Source organism: Buceros rhinoceros, unplaced genomic scaffold (genome assembly GCF_000710305.1).
Source record: "Buceros rhinoceros silvestris isolate BGI_N320 unplaced genomic scaffold, ASM71030v1 scaffold16538, whole genome shotgun sequence".
NCBI lineage: Eukaryota > Metazoa > Chordata > Aves > Bucerotiformes > Bucerotidae > Buceros > Buceros rhinoceros.
The window spans coordinates 13,850-35,002 of record NW_010428771.1 but is presented as its reverse complement, the minus strand read 5'-3'; the positions used below and the strand labels follow the sequence as shown (position 1 = coordinate 35,002).

General features: G+C 40.0%; 1 protein-coding gene across 1 annotated transcript in view; it reads right to left on the bottom strand.

The window, feature by feature from the left end:
- Window positions 1–21,153, bottom strand: part of LOC104498962 (cytoplasmic FMR1-interacting protein 1-like) — a 42,564-nt gene that overhangs the window by 16,029 nt on the left and 5,382 nt on the right. The window contains 3 exon segments of the mRNA XM_010142408.1: window positions 370–513; window positions 12,817–12,904; window positions 19,797–19,996. Of these exon segments, the coding sequence (XP_010140710.1) occupies window positions 370–513; window positions 12,817–12,904; window positions 19,797–19,996 (432 nt within the window).

Here is a 21,153-nt window from a genome sequence, read left to right as displayed (position 1 = left end):
CTTTCCCTGAAGATTAGATCACAGCACCCCATAAAGCAGGCTCCAGCCTTTCTAGAACATCAAAAAGGTACTTAGAACATCGTGGGAATTACTGTAAACAAACCGCCAAATGCGCCAAGCGTCTGAAGTGAATACTACAGCTACCCCCTGGTTTAGCTGGATTATTTTGGCAGCGTGCTCCTCACAGGCAATGGGGACTGGAAGGAAAAGACAACTTCTTTGGCTTAAACTTAAGTGCAATTCATTACGACTGCACACAGATACATTTTAATCAGCTTCATCTGAGATCTTAATTTCATTTGTTTTTCTTGAGACATTTCCTGTCAGAAACCATTTGGAATAGCAGAAAAACACAGACAATAGGCATACCAGGCTCTTGACAACTTTCAGCAACTCCTCCATCACCACAGCAATACCCTGATACCCAAGAAGTCTACAGATGACTTTAAAGTGAGGAGGACCAACAAAATTTCTGTAGTTGCTGTAGATGCTGGAGTAAGCCAGGTTCAATGCCTAAAACGAGAGAGCAGGTATGATTAATGACAATTTCAGCTGACTGCACCTTCATAGTAACCTCATTTGAATAGCATTTTAAAGCATATTAAAAATAAAACAATAACTTTGTATCTCACCCTCCAGCAAATTAAAATACAAAGCTTCCCTTTTTTAAAGACAGGAACCCCAGCCAAAACCTCTGTATTAGCAAGAAAATCTTTGTTTTTTTCACCAGGCATTTTTCACTTACCATTTATAAAGCCACAAATATTTCCTCTTTTGTGTTTTTCTATCTACACAGGTATAAAAGGGTAAGAGACATCAATGCAAGTGTTCAGATCCCTGAATTTAAAGTACAGCTTCTATTCCTATACATCCATTTTATGTACAAAACATCTTGAAAGAAGTTACCAATTTTCAGTTCGTAATAGGTGTTTTAAGTCTCTGAGGACCCTACAAAAAACCCCAGCCTTCTGCAACTAGTTAATAAGAAGTCCTCTTTTTCAAACCCCTTATCTGTACACAACATCAAAGCGAATCTAAGTCTGGGACATAATGCGATGGAATTTATTCCAGTTGTACACACAGGGCCAGGTGCTTTGCCCTATTAACGTCTATTACTTCAAAGCAAACACAACAGTACAGACTGATGCTGTGCAGGGCTTTAGGAACTGTTTGCTGAAGGTTCAGAGTTAGCAAACTTAACATCCTCCATTTCTGTAAGTGGGTTAATCTCCTAATGATCTGAAATTCAATTTTAAAAGGGAATCTTGTCAACCTTTCTTGCAGAAGGTTCTGTTGTGTTTCCTTTTCTTTTCTGCAGTTTTCACTCTCTCCAAAACACACATGAAAGACAGCATACCATTAGAATTTCAACTCCACACACATCAACTGTAACAGAAAATTTTCCTTCACTGGTATCCAGGAAGAACATTGACCTTCCCTTCAATCCTTCTGTGCAGATCCTGCCCCAATTATCCATGCAAGTCAATACCAGATACTGTAATACATGGCACTGCACAAAGAAACTACCAGGAATTCAAGTCACGAAACTCCACCAAGTTCTTGGAGGCTTTTAGTCTCATAAACGAAAAGGACTTACAAATCATATTTGGAAGAGAGCAGGACAGAAGATGCACTTCTATTTATGTTGCAAATCTCTACATAAACACCAGTTTCCAACATGTTTTGAACTGTGGCCTTAGAAATCCCCAAATTGGATTCTAGACTGATGTATAGCAAATGCAAATTGGGCAACAGATTAACATTTCTTGGCCACCTTTTGTGGATGCCTTACATGTACGGCACAAACCCTCATGGGTGAAAAATTGTTGCCCTATGAAAGAAATACATGAAAGCACAGGCTCAGAAGAGACCATCTAGGTCATAACAAGAGAGAACTAGAGATCCAAAACCATCCTTCAAATGGGTCAATGCCTGACATCAGTGAGAATTTTTGCACGTGCTATTAAATCACTCACACATAGAAAATTACATAAATTTTATCATGCTTCAACAATCATAGAAAATTATAACCAGCAATTTACTTCTGCAGTGTGAAAATCCAAGAAGCTGTCAGTACTGAAATTTACTTAAAAGTTACATTTCTCATGTGCCTGAACTTCTGTCTCCATCTGTGTGATGAAACTATACAGCAAGACAGCCTGACCTGCAGAAGGTAGGATTGGGGCTTGTTTTTTAGTTTTTCTTATCTTGAGGGTCCTGGTGAGTAAGAAGCTGTCTACGAGCCGTCAGTGTGTCCTTGTGGCAAAAGATGGGCAACATCCAGTGGGGCTGCATTAGGCAGAGCACTGCCAGCGGACAAAGGAAGGTGATCTGTCCCCTCTACTCAGCATGGGTGAGACACCTGGAGTGATGGGTCCAGTGGTGGGCTCCCCAGTAGAGAAGAGACATGGATGGATAGACACATAGGAGAGTCCAGCAGTGGGGCTCAAAGATGATTAAGGGACTGGAGCACCTTTCCATTAAGGATAGGCTGAGAGAGGTCAGTCTGGAGGTGAGAAGGCTCAGGGGGATCACATCTATGTGCATAGGTAACTGATGGGGGGAACAACGATGATGGAGCCAACCCTGCTCAGAGGTGCCCAGTGACAGGACAAGGGGCAATGGCACAAACAGGAAATCCCATTTAAACATCAGAAAAAACTTCACTACTTGAAGTCTCTGTCCTTGGAGATATTTGAGAGCCAACCGGACAAGCTTCTGAGCAACCCATTGCAGGTCACCCTGCTCTGGGAGGGTACCCCAGCCTCAGCCATCTGTCAGTTGGGGAAGCTCTGTTCTAAGGACCACAGGCTTGTACTGATTTTGGGGAGGAGAGCTGTTTCCAAACACTCAAGCCATCTCTCCTGTGAATGCAAATTCAGACAGACACACGGCTAATTACAGGGCACAGTCCTGCTATTAGATCAGAGCTGGCTAAAAGGCTAAACTCCAAACGCACCCCACCCGACGCCTAAAGCTGCATCCCTCTTGTACAGGATCTGGGGCACTGCCAGGGCAGAGCACTGATAAAACCTTGAGAAAATAAGTGCAGATGAACGACCCAGTGCATTTATACACTTATATGTCCCAAGCACATTTATACAACGGTCCCTAAAAGGCAAGATTTCATCTTCTGCTTTTCACGTTTCCCATCAGGTAGGTCTACACAATAAATGTGCCCAAACTATCTATTTCAGCTATAACACAAGGAGAATTTTACTTCAGTAGGCTAAAGCATTTTACTGCCATGAGGTTAAGAAGTGGAAACTCCTCTGCACAGAGCAGAAATTTGTTGTAGAAAAAGCAAGCCCTAAAACCATGGTTTCAGTATTTAAAAACTCACCAATAGATAACAATAAGAAGCCAGCCAATCTAAAAATACATCTTTCTTAAATGTAACCCTCATGAGGAAGCACCCAAAACGGTCCACCTCTAAACGCTGCATTAGAAGAGCTTTATAAACTGTGACGAGGGATTTGGAAAGCACCACCACCTGTGTGTCGTCCCCATCCTCAACCCCCCACCCCCATGCACAAATGTTTAAAATGCTTAAGGAAGAAGCCACTAACAAAGGGTGGGTGGGGGTGGAGAGGCAGGGAAGAAAAGAGGTGGTTCATTATTTTTTAAGCTATGCTGTTGCTCCCTCCCCTACTTAAATTAAAAAAAAAAAAAAATAAGAGTTGTTAGTTGCTGATGTCATCAAAGTGCTATTTAAGCGATGCTGTTGCTCCCCCCCCTACTTAAATTAAAAAAAAAAAAAAAATAAGAGTTGTTAGTTGCTGATGTCATCAAAGTGCTAACATTACTCACTCACAGCATCACTGGGACGCGCACAAGAGCATATAAACAGGGGTGTTCAGGCAGTGCACTGTCCAAGGAGGGGCAAGCGAGAGGGGAGGGAAAAAGACATTATTTTTTCTCCTGTATGTTCTTTGAAAAGCAAAGCAACAGCATCTTTAGACAAGATGCGCTCTAGCATGAATTTAAGTGGAAGAGACAAAGAAACCCTGCCACCAGCAGCAGCAGAGAAAAAAACTGAAAGCACCAAGCAATGAGAATTCCGTCCAGGGAATCTGAGAGGGAAAAAAAGCAAACTGGCAAGCAGAGATCAGGCAGGAAATAACTCATGTGAAAAGGGATACAGAAAACTTGCATCATTTTCACAGCAGCATCACCGTACGAAAATTCTGTTCTGAAATTTCCGTCAGGAAGTGACGGTAAGTACTGACTTTATAATCTATAAAACATCAAATGGGTTTTCCCAAAGGTTTACATGTCAGTAATTATGTGTCTTCTAATAACCGATGTTTTTTAACAGTAGAAATGTACTATTCTTATTTAGTTTAAATCTAACCATTCTCCTTACAAAATGCTGTGAGGATGAAACTATCGTTTCTAGACTGTGTTAGGAAGTGTTCTATAAAAAAAATAAAATTATAATTTCAAGTAATTGGGATCTATCAGCTAAAGAGAAGACAACTGAGCAAGTAAAAGCTCTGATCTTACTAATGCCCCTGACCTTAATATCTGCAGAAGTCAGATAGATGCCAGAATGTTTAATAAGTTTATTCAACAGTAAACTCTGTTCCTTTAGGTTGTTGCTGTACCAAAAGGGGTGCACTTACCACACTGATTAGAACAGCATCTACCCAGATCAGTCATAGCTAAGGTTTTACACTGTAATGAAAATAATCATACGTCTTTTTCTTCCCTTCTCCCAAGTATAATCCAAAAGCCTCAAGCAACAATTTTAATACATAAACAGGCACAGAATTCTTACTACTAATGTAATGTAGCTATCAAAATCCCACCAAAATAATGTATATTTTGCAAGCCCCCTGTGTAGTATAAAATACAATAAAAGTATTACAGAATAATTTCAGAATATTTTATGAGCTTTCTTCAACAGGAGAATTTTTAATAATCCACTGTTATTTAGTCAGGAGACTTAGTAATTTAAATCTGATCATTAAAAAATAAATTAATTTTTATAATGAAGTCATAAACAATGAAATTCAGAGTTACTACCATGGGCATTTACCTTCATAAAAAAAAAAAACAACAAACTTTGACCATGGAAAAAACTTTCACATGAGTGCTACTAGAAACTGACTATTAAACTAAAAGAATCAAATTAAATTTCTGAGGTAGGCTCTTTTGAAAAAGTTACCCTCACAGCAGTAAAAGCAAAAACCCACAAAAAACAAATAAAATACCCACTGGCTGTTACTATATATTCTTTAATAGATGTGTTTAGAAAATTGCAGAAGATAGATGGTTTCCTTTCACTACTTACAGTGGTAACACAACCTGAGAATCCCAAAGTACTGGCAGTTTTTTACAATTTTAATTTTATTATGGGGAGGAGTTTAAGTTCAGGGCAGACAGACAGTGGAATTGCATACAATCACTTAAAACAGAAAACAGTATTAGCAATTTTTTTAAAACCCACTACTTATCAAAAAGGTGTGCTATAGTGAAAGTTGTATTTCACCAAATAAGCTTAGTTCGAGCAAGCTTTTCCAAGAGGCTGACAAGCACCAAGACTAAATACTGCGATGCCACCAATGTAGAGTCATCACAGCCGCTGCTCCAGCAGTGGCTACAGATGTGCTAACTCACCAGCAAAAAATGGAGAGTGTCAGCAGCTAAGAAACTTCTATTGTTTTGTTATTCAATCGATTGTGACTGGCAGGACTGGAGGCTTGTGGATGGTAGAGGAATTTATCCCTCAGTATCCACTCCTGACACCCCTCTCTTGCCACAAGAAAATTCACTGCTCGTGTAAGCAAGATTTGATTTCATGTAAAAACTCCAGTAAGTAAAATAAAATGCAAGATACTCAGACTAGAGAAGAAAACCAACTGCTTCATTTCTTTTTCAGTCATCTTAAAAAAAACCAAAACCACCACAAACCACCTGTGAAAGGAATTGTTTCCCCGATAGCAAATTCTGCAAAACACGCCATCTCTCAGAGAGACGAGATAGAACTAGTCACCTGTACAGGCAGCGGCTCCAGTTGAATTGCTATAAGCATATGTTCATCCTTTTACTTGGGAAAGAGACACACAGTTTAAAATACTCCAGACTAGGAACTTCCAATTGCCACTTTTACACAGCAGTACCAAAGATAAGAGCACAGTTTTTCTAATCTCCTTTCCCAGATTACAGAGAGCTACAGTTACGATCCACGCGACATCCCCAGCACTGCAGCTTCTCAGTTGTCTCCCTGGGAAACGCACGTCTTCCCTTTTCACAGTGATTTCAGTGGCGGGAGAGGAAAAAATCCTACCTGAGCAACACCTCAATGGGAATAACTGTCCAAAACATCACAGGAGAAACAGCAATGGTAATTTGGCCAAAAATGGCCGGCTGTGTCGACAGCTTTTACAGCGTCATGTACCACCCTAACTGGAACAGCATGGTATCCAGTTACACGAGAAAGAGCTTTCAGAAGGAAGAGAGGGTGCCCACCAGTCGCTCATCCTTTGTTGTCGAAAACCTAACTCCGCTAACAACCTACATCCTGTGCGTGACCTGCCAGTCTGCAAACCCCTCCAGTGACCAGTGCAGAGTTTTTAACACACTGGAACGAGACCCTGCATCCACCAGCAACACCAAGAAAGAGCTGGCACTGGGCATCTGGCTCACCAGCAGCGTCCTGCTCCTCATCATCGCCGCAATCCTCATCTACGGCTGCCTGCACCTCCTGTGTCGCAGGAGACGTGAGCGTTTGCAAGGGCAAAAGGGGACTTCCAAAGAAGACCACAGGAAGGCATGGACCAAAAGCATGGCATACACCTCGGAGGAGCTCGGCAGGCAGAGCCAGCTGATGCAGGACAGCGAGGGAAAGCATCCAGGAGGCATCCAGCTAGCCACAATCATAGAGAATCCCTCAGCATGCAAAGAGCCTGTCATGCCGACTTCCAAAAGCCGGGAACGAGTGCCAATGCAGAACAGTGCTCTGCTATAAATTAGAAACCTTTTGTCAGGGGGGAGATTTTTACTACACATGACATCCCAACTGCTTCAAACCCATCCCGTTCATTGCTAGTGCTCGCAACAAGGAGCTCCGACTGCTTGCCAGAGCGCCCCCGCCTGTATCCCCGGTATGGTGTGGCTTTCCAACAGTCTATACACAGCCAGAGGTACCTGGAGGCAAAGATTCAGATTGCCAAGAAGTGAGCACTTCAGCTGCACTCCATTATTTAAAAACGAAGCATGTAGTGAATAATCATTTTACATTTTGAGGGAATTTTTTTAGTTGTTTTTCACTAGTCTGAAACAAAAATAAACAAATATAAAAATAACTTTTAAAAATTGACCAAGATACTTTTTTTTTTACTAGAGTAAATAAAACTGAGTAGAATTTTTCAGATGGCAACCCAAACTGCCACTCTACAGGCAAGTGGAATGTACACCCCTACGTACATCCCCAGAGCAGTGGCTTGTCAGTATGAGCTCTATCCCACAACCCAACCATTTCTTGAACTACACACTACAAACTACTGCACACACTACGCCGATCACGGTGCTCTCCAAAGCTCCCACGTGAATGGGGTCAGTCTCGGCGTGTAAGCTAAACTTACCAGGATTTTAATGGTATCCTTTGCCTGTCTGCAATTTCCCCTTGGTCTAAAAGCGTATACAAGATAGCAACTTTCTAAGGACAATTTAAATGGAACTACGGAAACATCCTCAGGAAATACCGTATTTCGCACTCTTCTGCACCCACCACAAGCCACCTTCTTCTCCTACCACAAGCTATCCTCTGCTCCACGGGCAAGTGACTCTCTGTGGGGGAAAATACAGAGTTCAGAGAAGCATCTCCTGGCCCTTCCTTCTCTCTTTCTCTTTCAGTTTTAATGATAAAACTCATTCACCATCCACAGATTTCTACCCAACCGCACAGTACGTTTTGTGTAATGAAGGGCTAGGAAGTAAAAAAATGCCAAAATACATCTTATTTTTGTAACAAGCAAATCTACCAATCATCTCGCTCTGCCTTGAGCTTCATGACAAAATGCCAAGAAAGGCCCTTTGGACAGAAATCTCTTCACCCTCACAACATGATGAGTCTGGTCTGGGTTACGTGTCTAAGTCACCCTGTTTTAAATCTCTCAAGTGCATTTGTGTTCCATAAAACCATAATAAATCTTATCACTGCTACTTAGTATGGTATGTCTAAAAAACAAAAATACATCATGACTGCAGGCATTTTAAACTGCTATTGATACAAACATACGTGTAAAGTGAGGTCTTGTTGACAGAGTTCGGCTGTAACCAGTAAAGGTTGGAATGCTGCTGGTTGGGCAGCTGCCATCGCTTTCCACCATGCCCTGGAAGTCAAGGGGGTTTACAATTTTGGCAAGAGTGCTTGCTGAATATTTCACAGCAGGCAGTGGGTCTTTTCAGCTTCTGTATTTTGATAACATTTCCCACACCTTCTGAAAGACGTCAACTCCCATATGACTAGGAAGACAGGAGCAGGCATAAGTCTGATGCATCGTCTTTACTTTTTTTCTACTAGGATAGGTACAACACACAAAAGCATGTGTGGGGGCGAGTATTACTTTTAGAAAACACTTCAAAAGGCATCTTTGTTGTGTTAAGTTCAGCAATAACATGTTCTCCACCCCCTACAGAGCATTTCCTCCTGCTGACACTTTTGTCTTACATATCAGTCTTAAATAAACTGTGAAGATGACAAGTTTCCTGCTGTTTCAAATGAACATGTTTCATGAAACAGACACTGAAACACTCTCTTCAGAGCATGAAGCCAACAGGTTTACTGCCAAAAACGGGCGGCTAGATAGAGGGAACGGAAGAAAATTCTTTAGAATTATCTTGTAATCAAATTAACGGTAACAATTCTCTGACTGTGATTTCATCAGAGAGAAAAGATGATTTTAAAGGGATGGAGCCAAGAGACATTCTTATCTCTGCCAACATCTTGGGTCCTTGGAAACCTGTTTACTTCTCTGCATATCTGTTTCTTTATGTGGGTTTTAAGGCAGCCAATACATATATTTACATGCATTTATCCGTTACACACATGTACATACCATACTGAGAACAAGGAGCAGTTCAGTCTTAAAACAGTTTTGAGACAATTCACCTACCGAATTTTGTTATTTATACACAGGCATGTATACACAAAAAGACACATCTATACATCAGATTGAGAAGGCAAGGAGTTACCATGGGAGTACTCCTAGGAATGGGATTTACCTCACCTAACCATTCCACCAAAGGAGTTTAGTCTGCACTACTTAGGTAAACATCTGTATCACCTCAAAAGCAATGGACCATCTCGCACCTGCTGCAAATGAGCAACGTACAGAGAGTGTCATCTGACTTTTGCACTAGTTTTGAAGAACTCATGTCATCACACACTCACAGAGCTATACAGTTCTTTGTTTCTTGCTCAGAAAGTTTTATTACGGCTTCAGCCAGGTTCATTCTGGCAATTCTGTGTTTTGGTAGTTCATTGTTAAGTTTTAACAGTGATCTAGTAAGGGGCAAACATTCTAAGTGATTACTAAAATGGTAACAAGAGGTTAATGTGTGCACCAGCAGTAGATAAAAACCCACTCTATTCACACTGAAAAGTATTTTCCGAAGGGATCTTTCTTCACAAAACAAATGAGTTAGCATCTTCAAAATACAGAAGACATACAAACATGAAAATCTTTGGAAAATGTTGAACAAGCCAAAAAGGAAGCTCTTAAATTCTGCTCTACATGACCTCTATAAAACAAGGTACTTCATAAACATTTCAAATCCTCTAAAGAGACTCTTTCTTATTTGTATTAAGTATTTTAGACATCCAATCCATGTTGCCAAATTTCAATCTGCTAATATCCATTTAATTAATCCTACAGGCACTTTACCCAAGTAAAGGGATTTCAATGGCCATACACAATGAGGTTTTAAATGACGCCTGCTCACTCAAAAGGCTGACAAGCTGTTGCAGGTTGGCTTCTTCCCACATGACAGCTCTGCTCCCATGTCAGCCAGAAGCAAGCTGTATGTTGGGTTTCTGTTTTGCCAATTGGAAGAAGATACTGCTCAGAAAACTTTAGATGCAGCAGAGGATGTGGACACACGTGTCTGTGCAAAGCATTAAAACACATTAATATAAACCAAATGCTTTGATCCATTTAGAAATACTGAGAACATGTGAACGCTTTGAGGTCAAAACTAAAAATTGCTTTAAACACTCTTAAGCAAGGACATTGCTCGAGCAAAGGTTCTGCACAGGAAATGGTTAGGCACTGCAGTCCAGTACCTGCGTGTATGAGTGTACATGCACAAGAAACCACAAACTCTTGTCTTGACCTCAATAACAAACACCATAGGTGGCCAAAAATACCCCCAAACCCAATCCCTCCAAAACACCAGAAAATGCAAAGCCAAGCAACAACAGAGAAGTCCAATAAGGAAAATAAATATATTCCCTGTCTATATGATCCATACAAAGTGCTCACCTGAGTATCTTGAGTAGTTCAAGAATTAAAAAAAGATAATAACATAAATTTTAAAACCCCACTATAGCTACTCCATACCTCATTATCATCCAGTGAGGAGGCAATTCAACAATATAGCCATTAAAGGACCCAAACAAGGATATGGTCTGTGACAAGCCTAGCTATACAGTACATGGAATAATAGAAAATATAGAAATAATAGAAAATTAAAAAAAAAATTAGAAAAATTCCATCACGTGCTAGAATGTGCAGCCTCTATCACGTAAGAATTACTATCTGTTACTTGCTATATACAGTAGAAATGTCCTCCCAAAATTCCATTCAGATATCCTCAATTCCAAGTTATTAGATTTAGAATAAGAATACACATATGTAAAAATGTAAAGCTACAGGGAGTCAGGGATATTTGCTAATATAGGCATATCAAATTACAAAATCTGCTCCAGAAATGCACCTGGATTGCTCCTGCTCATACAGAAAAATAATCAGATTTCTGAAAACAAACAGCTCTCGGAGTAACTCATTTTAATAATGCAACCTGACTGATAAAAAAGGGTTCCCCAGTTAATCCTCTGTCACTCACCCCACTGTATCATCGCTTAGATAAATTAAGATAACGATCTCTACTAAATTCAGTGGGATTTTTGCTCTTTACACTGCATCTGGTGAATTCCTAAAATAGTCAGGAACTCAATAACTCTAATGTAAGAAAATCCCACTTGTCTGTAATCTACTGTTCTCTGTTGGAAAGCAATTATATAAAACAGTACTCACAGTACCAGACAATCAGCTGTTACATTCTACATTAAACATGTGTGAACTCTTTTCCACCTCCTTTACTTTTTAAAAGCATGGAAGTTTTACAAATGCAGCAGATATATTGGGACTGAAATTACAAATTTCATGCCTATCTCTTCAGCTTTCAAAAAACTAGCTTGCTGGGCAAATCACAGAGATGATTGCACTGTATAAATAGGGTATGATGTGCAGAAAATAACAGTAAGAGGACTAATTATGCTCATGTTTAAGTAGGAGCTAGATAACAAATGTAGATAGATACGAAAACTACTTAGTGCACTTGTACAAATTACAAGAATAACTAAGTACATCATTTTAAAACTCCTTTTTTTAGTTGACAATCCTCTAATTCAATCCTTGTATTTTTATCTATCTTTTCCATACCTGCATTTTGCCTCCCTGATACTCAAGAAAACAACACAAAATCAAGAGTCACATCTTGTTAAATATGCTCGAATGGTTTGCTGGAGGTACCACTGCTGGCTTTTACTGCTGTTGGAAGTAGACCAATATTTCTGACTGGATATTAAAAATGCAGATATATGTTAATGTGCTATGCCTTTAACTGTCATTAAGACTCAGGTAATAATTCCAAAGCATAAGAAAATAAATCTGCAGTGATCAGAGAGAATAAGTCTATCCTTCCAACATACTCATTAGCATGGCACTGGTCCTGTGAACACAGGATAACTTTCTTCGCTCGGGTAACTTCCATGACAGCCCAAGACTATTCTCTTGTGCCAAGTACTCTCTCAACTTGTGAGCCACATAAGGCCTTTTCCAACCTCAGTATTGGTCATTGCTTTAAGGCATGGAGCATGTGACTGTATATCGTGTACACTTCCGTTGAAAACTTCCGTAAGCCTTCCAGGCACTCCTAATCTGCAGGAAAGATGATACTAATACAGCATATGAGATGGTCAGAAGGCCAAGCTCACCACAATGATCTTGAGGTCCTTGGGTTGAAAATGCCAAAAGAAATGCTGCAATGTTTTTGGAAATTATTTAAGCAGTTTGGTATCTGATAGTTTAGGATGGTCAGAATCTATATCATTTTGAAGTCAGACAACATCTGAAGCAGTTTTTCCTATCTGTTTCCTTCTCTCCTGCCATCACAGTCTCATCACTGTAACCAGGAAGGCAGCAGCACCCAAGACGGGCTCTTGTTCTTACTTCACTTTAGACAACTAATTAGTATTTTCTTTGAGTCTGTTCTACTGCTATAAGCAACTGTGCAATCCAAAGTGGTTGAGAGAAGGACCTATTTTTAACTAAATCAGGTAAGACTAACCATCAGACTAATAATTCGTACTTCGGCTGAAACATATGGTGAGCTTCACAGCAATACCTGAAAAAAAGTGTACGTTGGATTTAAAATACTCACAAAATGTATGAGTCCATTTTTAATAACTTTCATATCCCACAATTTCCATAATTTAAAAAGATACTTTTAAATACTAGCAAACCATAATACATAACGGGAATATTTATATATATGTATAAAAACATAAAGGGAATTAAAACCAACCTTTGATCCGTAGAGATACTGTGGCTGTGCGTTAGGCTGCTTATCTCTCTGAAACTCCTGAGAAAATGGTAGCACAGTCCGAACAAATCTATAAAAACAAGATAAAGAATTCATTAATTATACTTAGGTTAGTAGGCGTGTGCCTAATGCCTTACCCTATAAAACACAGCTTTTGTTCTACATGTAAAATCAAAGCCAGACCACTGGCCTTTCAGCCCAAGCGGGAACTGGAGGAGCACATAGCCCAGCCCGCATTGCCCAGAAGCCTGGACACCAGTCATAATGCAATCCTCCATCACTTACTGGGATCTCCTTCTTCCAGTGGTGTGCAGGGTCCCAAAATACTTCTCACCTCTACTCTAGCCCAGCAAAAAAAGAAGCAACTACCAAACAGCCTCTCGCAAAGAGTAATGAAGTTCCTTGTGCTTTCCAAGTTAAGTCCTTGAGAATGAACTCCTTTAGAGAAAAACGGGACATTTCTATTTAAAGTTTTGGAGTTTTTTGCCCCCCAAGGAAGCTCACAGCAGAAGAAATACTTTAGGTTAATATCTTTAAAAAAAGACAAGAAAACACAAAGCACCTCAGGAGGAAGGGTATAATCTTTTTAGCAAAATTAGTGTTTCAAAAGTTTGACGGTAATTGAGCGTGAGCATGCACCAATATACATCATGTTTAGCTTTACCTTTGTATACTGTTAAGAGGATGACAAGAGAACTACAAAGATACGGAGTACCGCAGAAGACAAGATCCAACAGCCCACTCCGAACTGAGGGCCGCAGAGTCTGAAGGACGGTGCTTGGGCAGAACTCTGCAGGCACAAGTCCTCCTGTGAACAAGCAGCACAGACCTACTCCCCTGATGTTGCCTGTTCACTGTGTAATGCGCATTTTGCAGCACTACAGTTTTAGTGCAAAAAGAAGTTGATCGACATCTACTACGATTCTGATTCTGCTTAACTTCAGTTAACCGAGAAAAATTACTGGTGTGTGTGGTTGCAGGGTGGATGGCTACTTTATTCTTTAACTTGGTAAAAAGGATTTCTTGGTAAATCGTGCAAAGGTGTATATACACAGAGAAGAGGAAAACCAGCTATTTAAGAAGTGTACTTCAAATGGTTGTATCGGATCAGGCTGTGCTGAGTGATATCTGAGTAAATAAATGCATCTCAGAAAAGGTTTCAGGAAAGGAAGATTGCAATACATTATGCGATAAGATACAATTATATCTTGATCTGGTTTTGCTTAAAGTTTTTGAATTTAATCAGCACACAAAATACATTTTTAATATTTTTTCCTAGAAAGGACATAGAAATTCTATTTATAATACATCCAGTTTTCTAGCTGAAACAAAACCAGAGATGTTAATTAAAAATTGTTTCACCCAAACGTATAAATTGCAACATGTTGCTTACAATTATTTCTGAGTAATCTGAATCATTCTTGGGAGAATCTATAACTTCAGGACAAGGTTTTCTATAATTTTTAACCTGCTCAGAAATAGTTACACCCACAGTTTCAGCCACTTGTTCATATGTCTTTTAGCCCTGTCTTTCCAAAAGCACTTGTCCTTTCTGAAGCCCAGAAGTTCTTGCCTTTAGAGCTTTTGAGGAAAAAAAGATCATTGATGTGTACCATTTTTATGCTATACATACAATTTAAATCTCCTCACATTTACATTTCTTCAGTTCACAAGTTTCCCCCCTTTCTCTCACTTACGTAGCAACTGAAAACAACTCCTTGAGATTACTTGCATCTGTTCTCTGCAGATACTTCATTAATGAGTTTACCAGAGATATTGTAAACATTTGATAGAATTCAGAGTAATCTGCAACACACGACAGTCCCAGAGATTACTCTATTCCCCTTTCTTTCTCCCTAAATCCTACTCCTTTTTAAACTGACATCAATTTTCAAGCCCTAAGGAAATCTCTAAAATGGAAAAAATCAAGAGATGCCATGTCATTTGAGGTAAGACTGGGTTGCAGGGTGCAGACATATTGGGCAAGAGCCGATTCGTTGTTACTATATTAAAACCTTCACTAGGAAAAGAGTGTCTCAGAAGATAAATGTAGGTGCATCCCATGACTTTGGAAGCTGTAACAATAATTCTTAGTCTTTCCAAAAAGGTTATGAATGTATTTTAATTACAACGTCATTAGCGTCTGGGAGCAAACCAGTCAGACTGTGTTGGGATGGAGAAGAAATCACAGACTCAGAAATCAAATACTGGAAAAAATACTTCTGAGACACAGTCCCTAAGTTTCACTAGCTCTTTACAACCACAGGTAACTCTTCTGTGATCCCCAGTGCTCCTCTGCATTCCTGGGGGTTTCTCCAAGTCTTCAAGTATTTCTTTAAGTCTTGAAGCAAACACGCATCTTATACTTTCTTGGGTGAAAGATGCCAAGAGAAGAAGAAAGAGGTTAAGAAAAGGAAGTAGGAGCAAGAGATACAGTCACTTGTTACTTTACAGAGGGGCTCTAGCCTTTGTGAGGATACAAAAGGCTAAAGAGATCGCATTGTTCTAGCACATATGGGACTAATCCCAATATATCGTTCAGATAAGTATTAGTTTTTTCCCTCTAAACTGAGGGCTGTATAGAAATCTTTACAGTTCAGCATCATCTCCTTTTCTTCAAACTTTTTCATTGTGTGTGTGTGTGTTTTCTTTCTGACAATCTGTCAGCTGGCTTCCTCCTGCTCCTCCTCCAAGAAATAGAAACATCTCTTTTGAAGACTGCAGCTCTTTGAAAAACAATGCTCAGGCTCGGCAAATTTCATCTTTCACTTGGATACTGCTGGATGCAGGTTTTGGCACACGCCAAGATGGTCAGTTCTTTTCATTTTTAATCAGTATGGATGATCTCACAGCAATTTATCCATTTTAATCAACGTAGGCTGTAAGCAGTCCAAGCAGATTAAGCAGATGAAAAGCCTGCTGACTTACCAAAGCTTTGCAACAGTGATTGCTAAAGGACAAGGGGATCAAATAATTGTATATCGGTGTTTCTGTGATACCTTTCAGGAAGCCATTCATAGTGAGCACTTTACAAACTAACCTAAATAATTCTACAATTCTAATTACCATAATCTATTTAACAAAATAAGGATAAATCTGAAGGAGACTGCTTTGGTTCAATGAGCCTGCTGCCTTGCTACTGCAGGCACCAGATCAGACAATCTCATTCGTAATCTTTCCAAGCTTCATCTCAGAAGTAATAAAGTATCACAATATTTCTTCACTGATCATACAGGAAGTGTCCCCCTGCATTTCTCTGTCTAACTGGTATGAAGACTTTTAACTTCCAGCCCTCTCACATTAGTTTGTCCTGTCCACCAGCCCTAAGGGAAGCCCTACACCTCCTCTCTTAGTGAATGCTAGATCTAACTCACCCTTCCTGAACATGGATGTCAAGATAGAGAAAACAGGGCACAAACTGAAGCGTGAGGAAACAGCAGAGGAAACACCGCATGGAAGAGTAACAGCTATCTGCCAGCTCATTGCTATCACCTTTTCTTTTGGCAGAAAGACTTTTCTTTCTTTTTTTTTTTTTAAGGTGGGGAAAGGTAATTGACAGCAGTCATCCCTACTTTGCATGACCCTTCCTGCACCACTTGGCTCTTTGTGGCAGAAATTAGGCAATTTTCACTGACAGCACTGCGTTTCAGGCTCAGTCCAGGCTGAAAATCTTTCTGAGCAGTGACTATCAGGGTACAAGCAAGGTAAGAAGACACATCTGTTCTCCTGTGAAAACTAGTCTCAAAAGCAGTACGAGAGAGACGGCTCGCAAAAGGAAGGGGGAAAGGCAGGCAGGCAGGAAGACTGAAACGTAAAAAGCTGGTCTTCTTGTTCATTGTGTGACAAATGTGTATCCTCAGAAGGAACGTGTCACACTGTGTTTGGAAGAGTGCTATACACATGCATTTTTAGCAGGGAATGAAGATCTGGATAATTGAGTGTTGAAAGGAAATGATGCTACCAGTCTGACTGTTGTCTCCGGAAGCTTGCACCATTTGTGTCAAGAAAGCGCTGAAAATCCTCAACCCTATTAAATGTCTAGGCTGTCTCACACTTGCTCCGTTGTTAGCCCTCTAACACAAAAAAAAGCTATCATGGAAGGAAAAGACCAACTTAGAATTAGTAAAGAAAATAAGGCAGAAAAAGGAACACTACAGATAGTGGAAAAGGAACAGGAACAAAAATCTGGAAGCTGTACTTGTGTCTTTTGAATCTCCTGGACAGCCCTAGCCCTCCTAACTCCACAAATATACAGGGGAATGAAAAAAGTATAGATGCAGGCATAAGCACGACAAAGACTCATGGTGTGGAAAATCATGCAACTGAGAGCCAACATGAGAGAAAGCTTTTAAAAAAATCTCAAGCAGCAGAGAAAAGACAAGTGGAAACTGGATGTTCAGGTGCCTTTCACTATATGAAATGGCAGGCAACAACTTGAGAACAAACTAGAGGAGGTTATTTTCCATGCAGCACACAGCTTCACTGCAGTGAGGTGTAGCAGGCACTTCGCTACAGCACGTCTTGAATGCCAAAACCTCACATAGCTTTAAAAAAAGGACTGGACATAGACTGGGGGGGTGGGGGGGAACAGAAAACTGTAAATGACCAGGAGTGCAGTAACTTCCCACCATTTTTGTTTTACAGAAACACCTGATCATTGCTAGAGGCTGGCATGTTTTCTGGGAGAAAAATCACCACTTGTTTTTACACTTGGCCTCTGCATGGCTGCTTCCAGCATCAGGACAATGGACTAGAAGGAGTTTTGACCTCACCTGCAGTTCATACGCACGTGCCATTATCCTCACGTTTGTCCTCTTTCTTTTGCGATCAACTACAGTAAAAATACCCTTGGATTTCACTCTTAATGCCTATCCCCATTCCTTCTCCACAAACTGTTACACCAAAGTATGGACACAGCTGCGCAGCTGGCCAGCACCAATGAGACTAAATTTCAGAAAATCAGCAACTGCAATTATTGAATTACTAAATCTTTTAACAGCAGCCCCACTGTTTAATCTCAGTACATTTTCAGATATAAAAAATTCCTAAGTCCCAAATAATTAAGCACGCAGTGCTTTTCAATATTTCTGTGTGAATAGCCTTAACCTCTGGACCGAACCTACAGGGTTTCTAAACCCTTGAGCTCTTCTTACAGATGTCTGAAATCATCACATTCAAGCACTCCTAGGAAAAGAGCTTCAGAAGATACTGGACACAAGTTAATCTGACCAAAACGCTAACTTTAAAAGAAGGAACTCTGCGGAGTTCCTCAGTCAGGAGGCTGCAGTCAAATTAATAAAAGGCAAACCACAGGTATTACACATTTCCTGGGAGCTCTACATTCAACCCCTCATCACCAAGTAACCCCCCCGCTTTTCATTATGCTTATTTCTCTTTATTCCAGCCTTTCGTTGTTACTTTTCTTCCCTTGTTTACAGGTAGCTTTCATGCAAGATATTACCCGTCAAGAGTCAAGACTTAAACTAGCAGCTCTCACAGAGCTGCTTCCTGTGAATTTGCACACAACATATTTGCACACAATAACCTGTACAGTTGAATGCAGAGACTGCTCATCAATTTAAAGTTCATGCTAACAGCAGGGCACTAGTAGACATAATGAATGTGCTTAAGAGCTACAAAAAGGCTAGAAACTCTCTGTTCCCTCTCCCAACAGAAGTATCAATGGCATGGTATAGTAAGTGCAACACACACATTAATTCTTTCCACACTGCTTTTTTTGACTGAAATCAAAGCAACTCTGTGATGAAATTGGTCACATGGTACACACAGTGCTTAAGATCTGGCTTTCTTTATCATTTCTTAGATTGATTATCCTGAATTAATTACCTGACAAGCTTGAGGATCAGCCTAACTCATTTTATGTGTCCAATTTCAAACACACACGCAACAGTCCTGCAGGATCCCTCTAGTGTCCTTCGGCGTTCCACGCTCACTTCCCAAGCACTGTGGTCTGCAGCACAGCACTCCTTATAGCCAGGGTGAACACAGACTGACTTGTTATAGCAGCTATCGAATGGCCTTCATTACAGCTGACAGGTGGAAGATCAGCATTTCATCAAGATTTTCTTTTAATATTATGCTTATATGTTTCTTAATAATTGCACTGAGTATTCTAATATTCACCTCCAGTTACATCAACTGCATAGTGGCTTCCTTAGAAATACATTCAACTCTCCTGTGCAAACAGATTAATGTAGCAGAAGTTTCTGAGCTAAAACTGAACCAGAAAACCACTTTTTTTCCCCCTCCCCCAACAGAATCTTCAAATTTCCTCATCTTCCTGCAGCTCAATACTCAATATCACTTTTCCGTCTCTTTAACCAAAACCTCAGTAAAAGCTAAATGCAACACAAATCCTAAAAACAGTGCACAAGCAGGAAGCCCAGAAATGTGAAGTCCCAAGCACTGCACCTTCCACTCATTCAAACTTCAGAGCCTACCTTTCTCTTTGTTTCTATTACTCGCTCTACTTAAAAGGCTTACAGCCTTTAACTAAAGTTCTGCAACTGTAGTTGCAGTGAACACTGAACTCTTCCCTTCTCCAGTAAAAATCCTTTTCTTCACATCAACACAGAATCAGGAATCTGATTTTATTTCCATTAGCTCACAGCTGAGGATCCTGTTTACCAGAATATCTTCCTGATATGCACTCTGCAGTATTTTTGGACACATTTTATTTTTCAGCGTATCACAGCTAAGTCATTAAAACGTCAGAATTCGGATGCTGAGGTTACGTTTGACTTCTATTGTGGACAAATAACAGGCTTTCATACATTTGACAGTACTTAGTAAAATGACTCATGCTGCTTCATTTCAAGTAAAGCACTAGCAGCAGAAAACACACTAAATGAATGGAGCTGGACTTGTGAGCATTTGCTAGGAAAGGAGTTGCTGGAGGGTGATAAAAGAACTGCTGCAAAACAAAAGGCTGCCATGCTAACCTGTTAGTGGACCCATTGTAGCAGTAGTTTGGAAGGAAATCGTAATTGAGTTCCCAAAATACATGAAGAGTGATTCTTCCATAAGGGGCTGACACATTGTGATTGGCTTCTCTGAACATGGCATCAAAGCTGTCCAAGGTCATATATCTACTCAGAAGCTTGTGAGTCATTTTGTTTATCTCTATCAAGCCATCCAGCTCCTATAAAAAGAGGAAAGGAAGTGAGCAGTACGTTTAATAAAGTGGAGAAACTCACCAAAGTACATAAACAACCTTGACCAAACAGAAGACTAGAGAGTCATCAAAATGAACAATTGACTCTCTCCCCAGTCTCTCACTACAATGGTAAGAGCTGGAAAGAATCAGTGCTCTTGTGATTGTTTTGTATCTATCTCCCACCAAAACCCTCTCAGACTTTAAGGGTGTTCGCTTAAATTCGTTCACACTGTAGATGGGTCTCAGAAACAGATCTCTGTGCCAACTCTTCTTCCACTGAGCAAAAGCTAAAACTCCAATATTTAAATGGTGTCAGACATAGGCCAAGAAGCATCTTCTCCATTTCTTACTTTACAAGCTATCACAAAGTAGTTTCTGCTGAGTAGGACAACTGGTGAACTAACTTTTGTAGTAGCACTGGTATGGATAACATCACATATACCTTAAATCCTCCTCATGGTTTACTCCAGTGAAGATTGTACTAAGATGCAATGAAAGACCAGACCAGACATTTACAAATGCTGTCTAGGCATCCACAAAAACCACTAGCTGCAGACTACACAACTATATATGAGCACTGCCTTTCATAATGTTTCTCCTCTTGACGAGAAATTCCTAGTATGGTTTTGACAATTTCTTTAAAATAAAATTAAATTAAATTAAAATGAAATAAAAATAAATCCATCTCTGACATCGGACACTGAAAACAGTAAACACAAAGAGCACAACCTCTTGCTCAAAAAAGCCCTCAAACACTGTTTTTTGAAGATTGTTGTGCAATGACCTAGTGAAGGAATGTCCAGTAGCTTTGTTTGGCTCTACATCACACTACTGATCACCTTCCCATAAAGTGCTGTCAGATTTAACTCGCCCATGTTTCAAAGGATTTTGAAACCTGTGAGTAACAGTTACTTTAAAGAAAAAGGTAAAAGAACCACTATCATTGTTATTGAGTAGTATTGAGCCAGTCTCTGGAGGAAAAATAGCTCAGTCTTTTGACTACCTTCATTTAATTTATTTAGCTTGAAACACAGCAGAAGTTACTGATTAGTTAAGATATTAGTATCAGTTTCTCCCTGAGAAAACCAAACAGTTTTCAGCAGAAACTATTCTGCATAAAGCAGAATGAAAAAGAAAAAAGG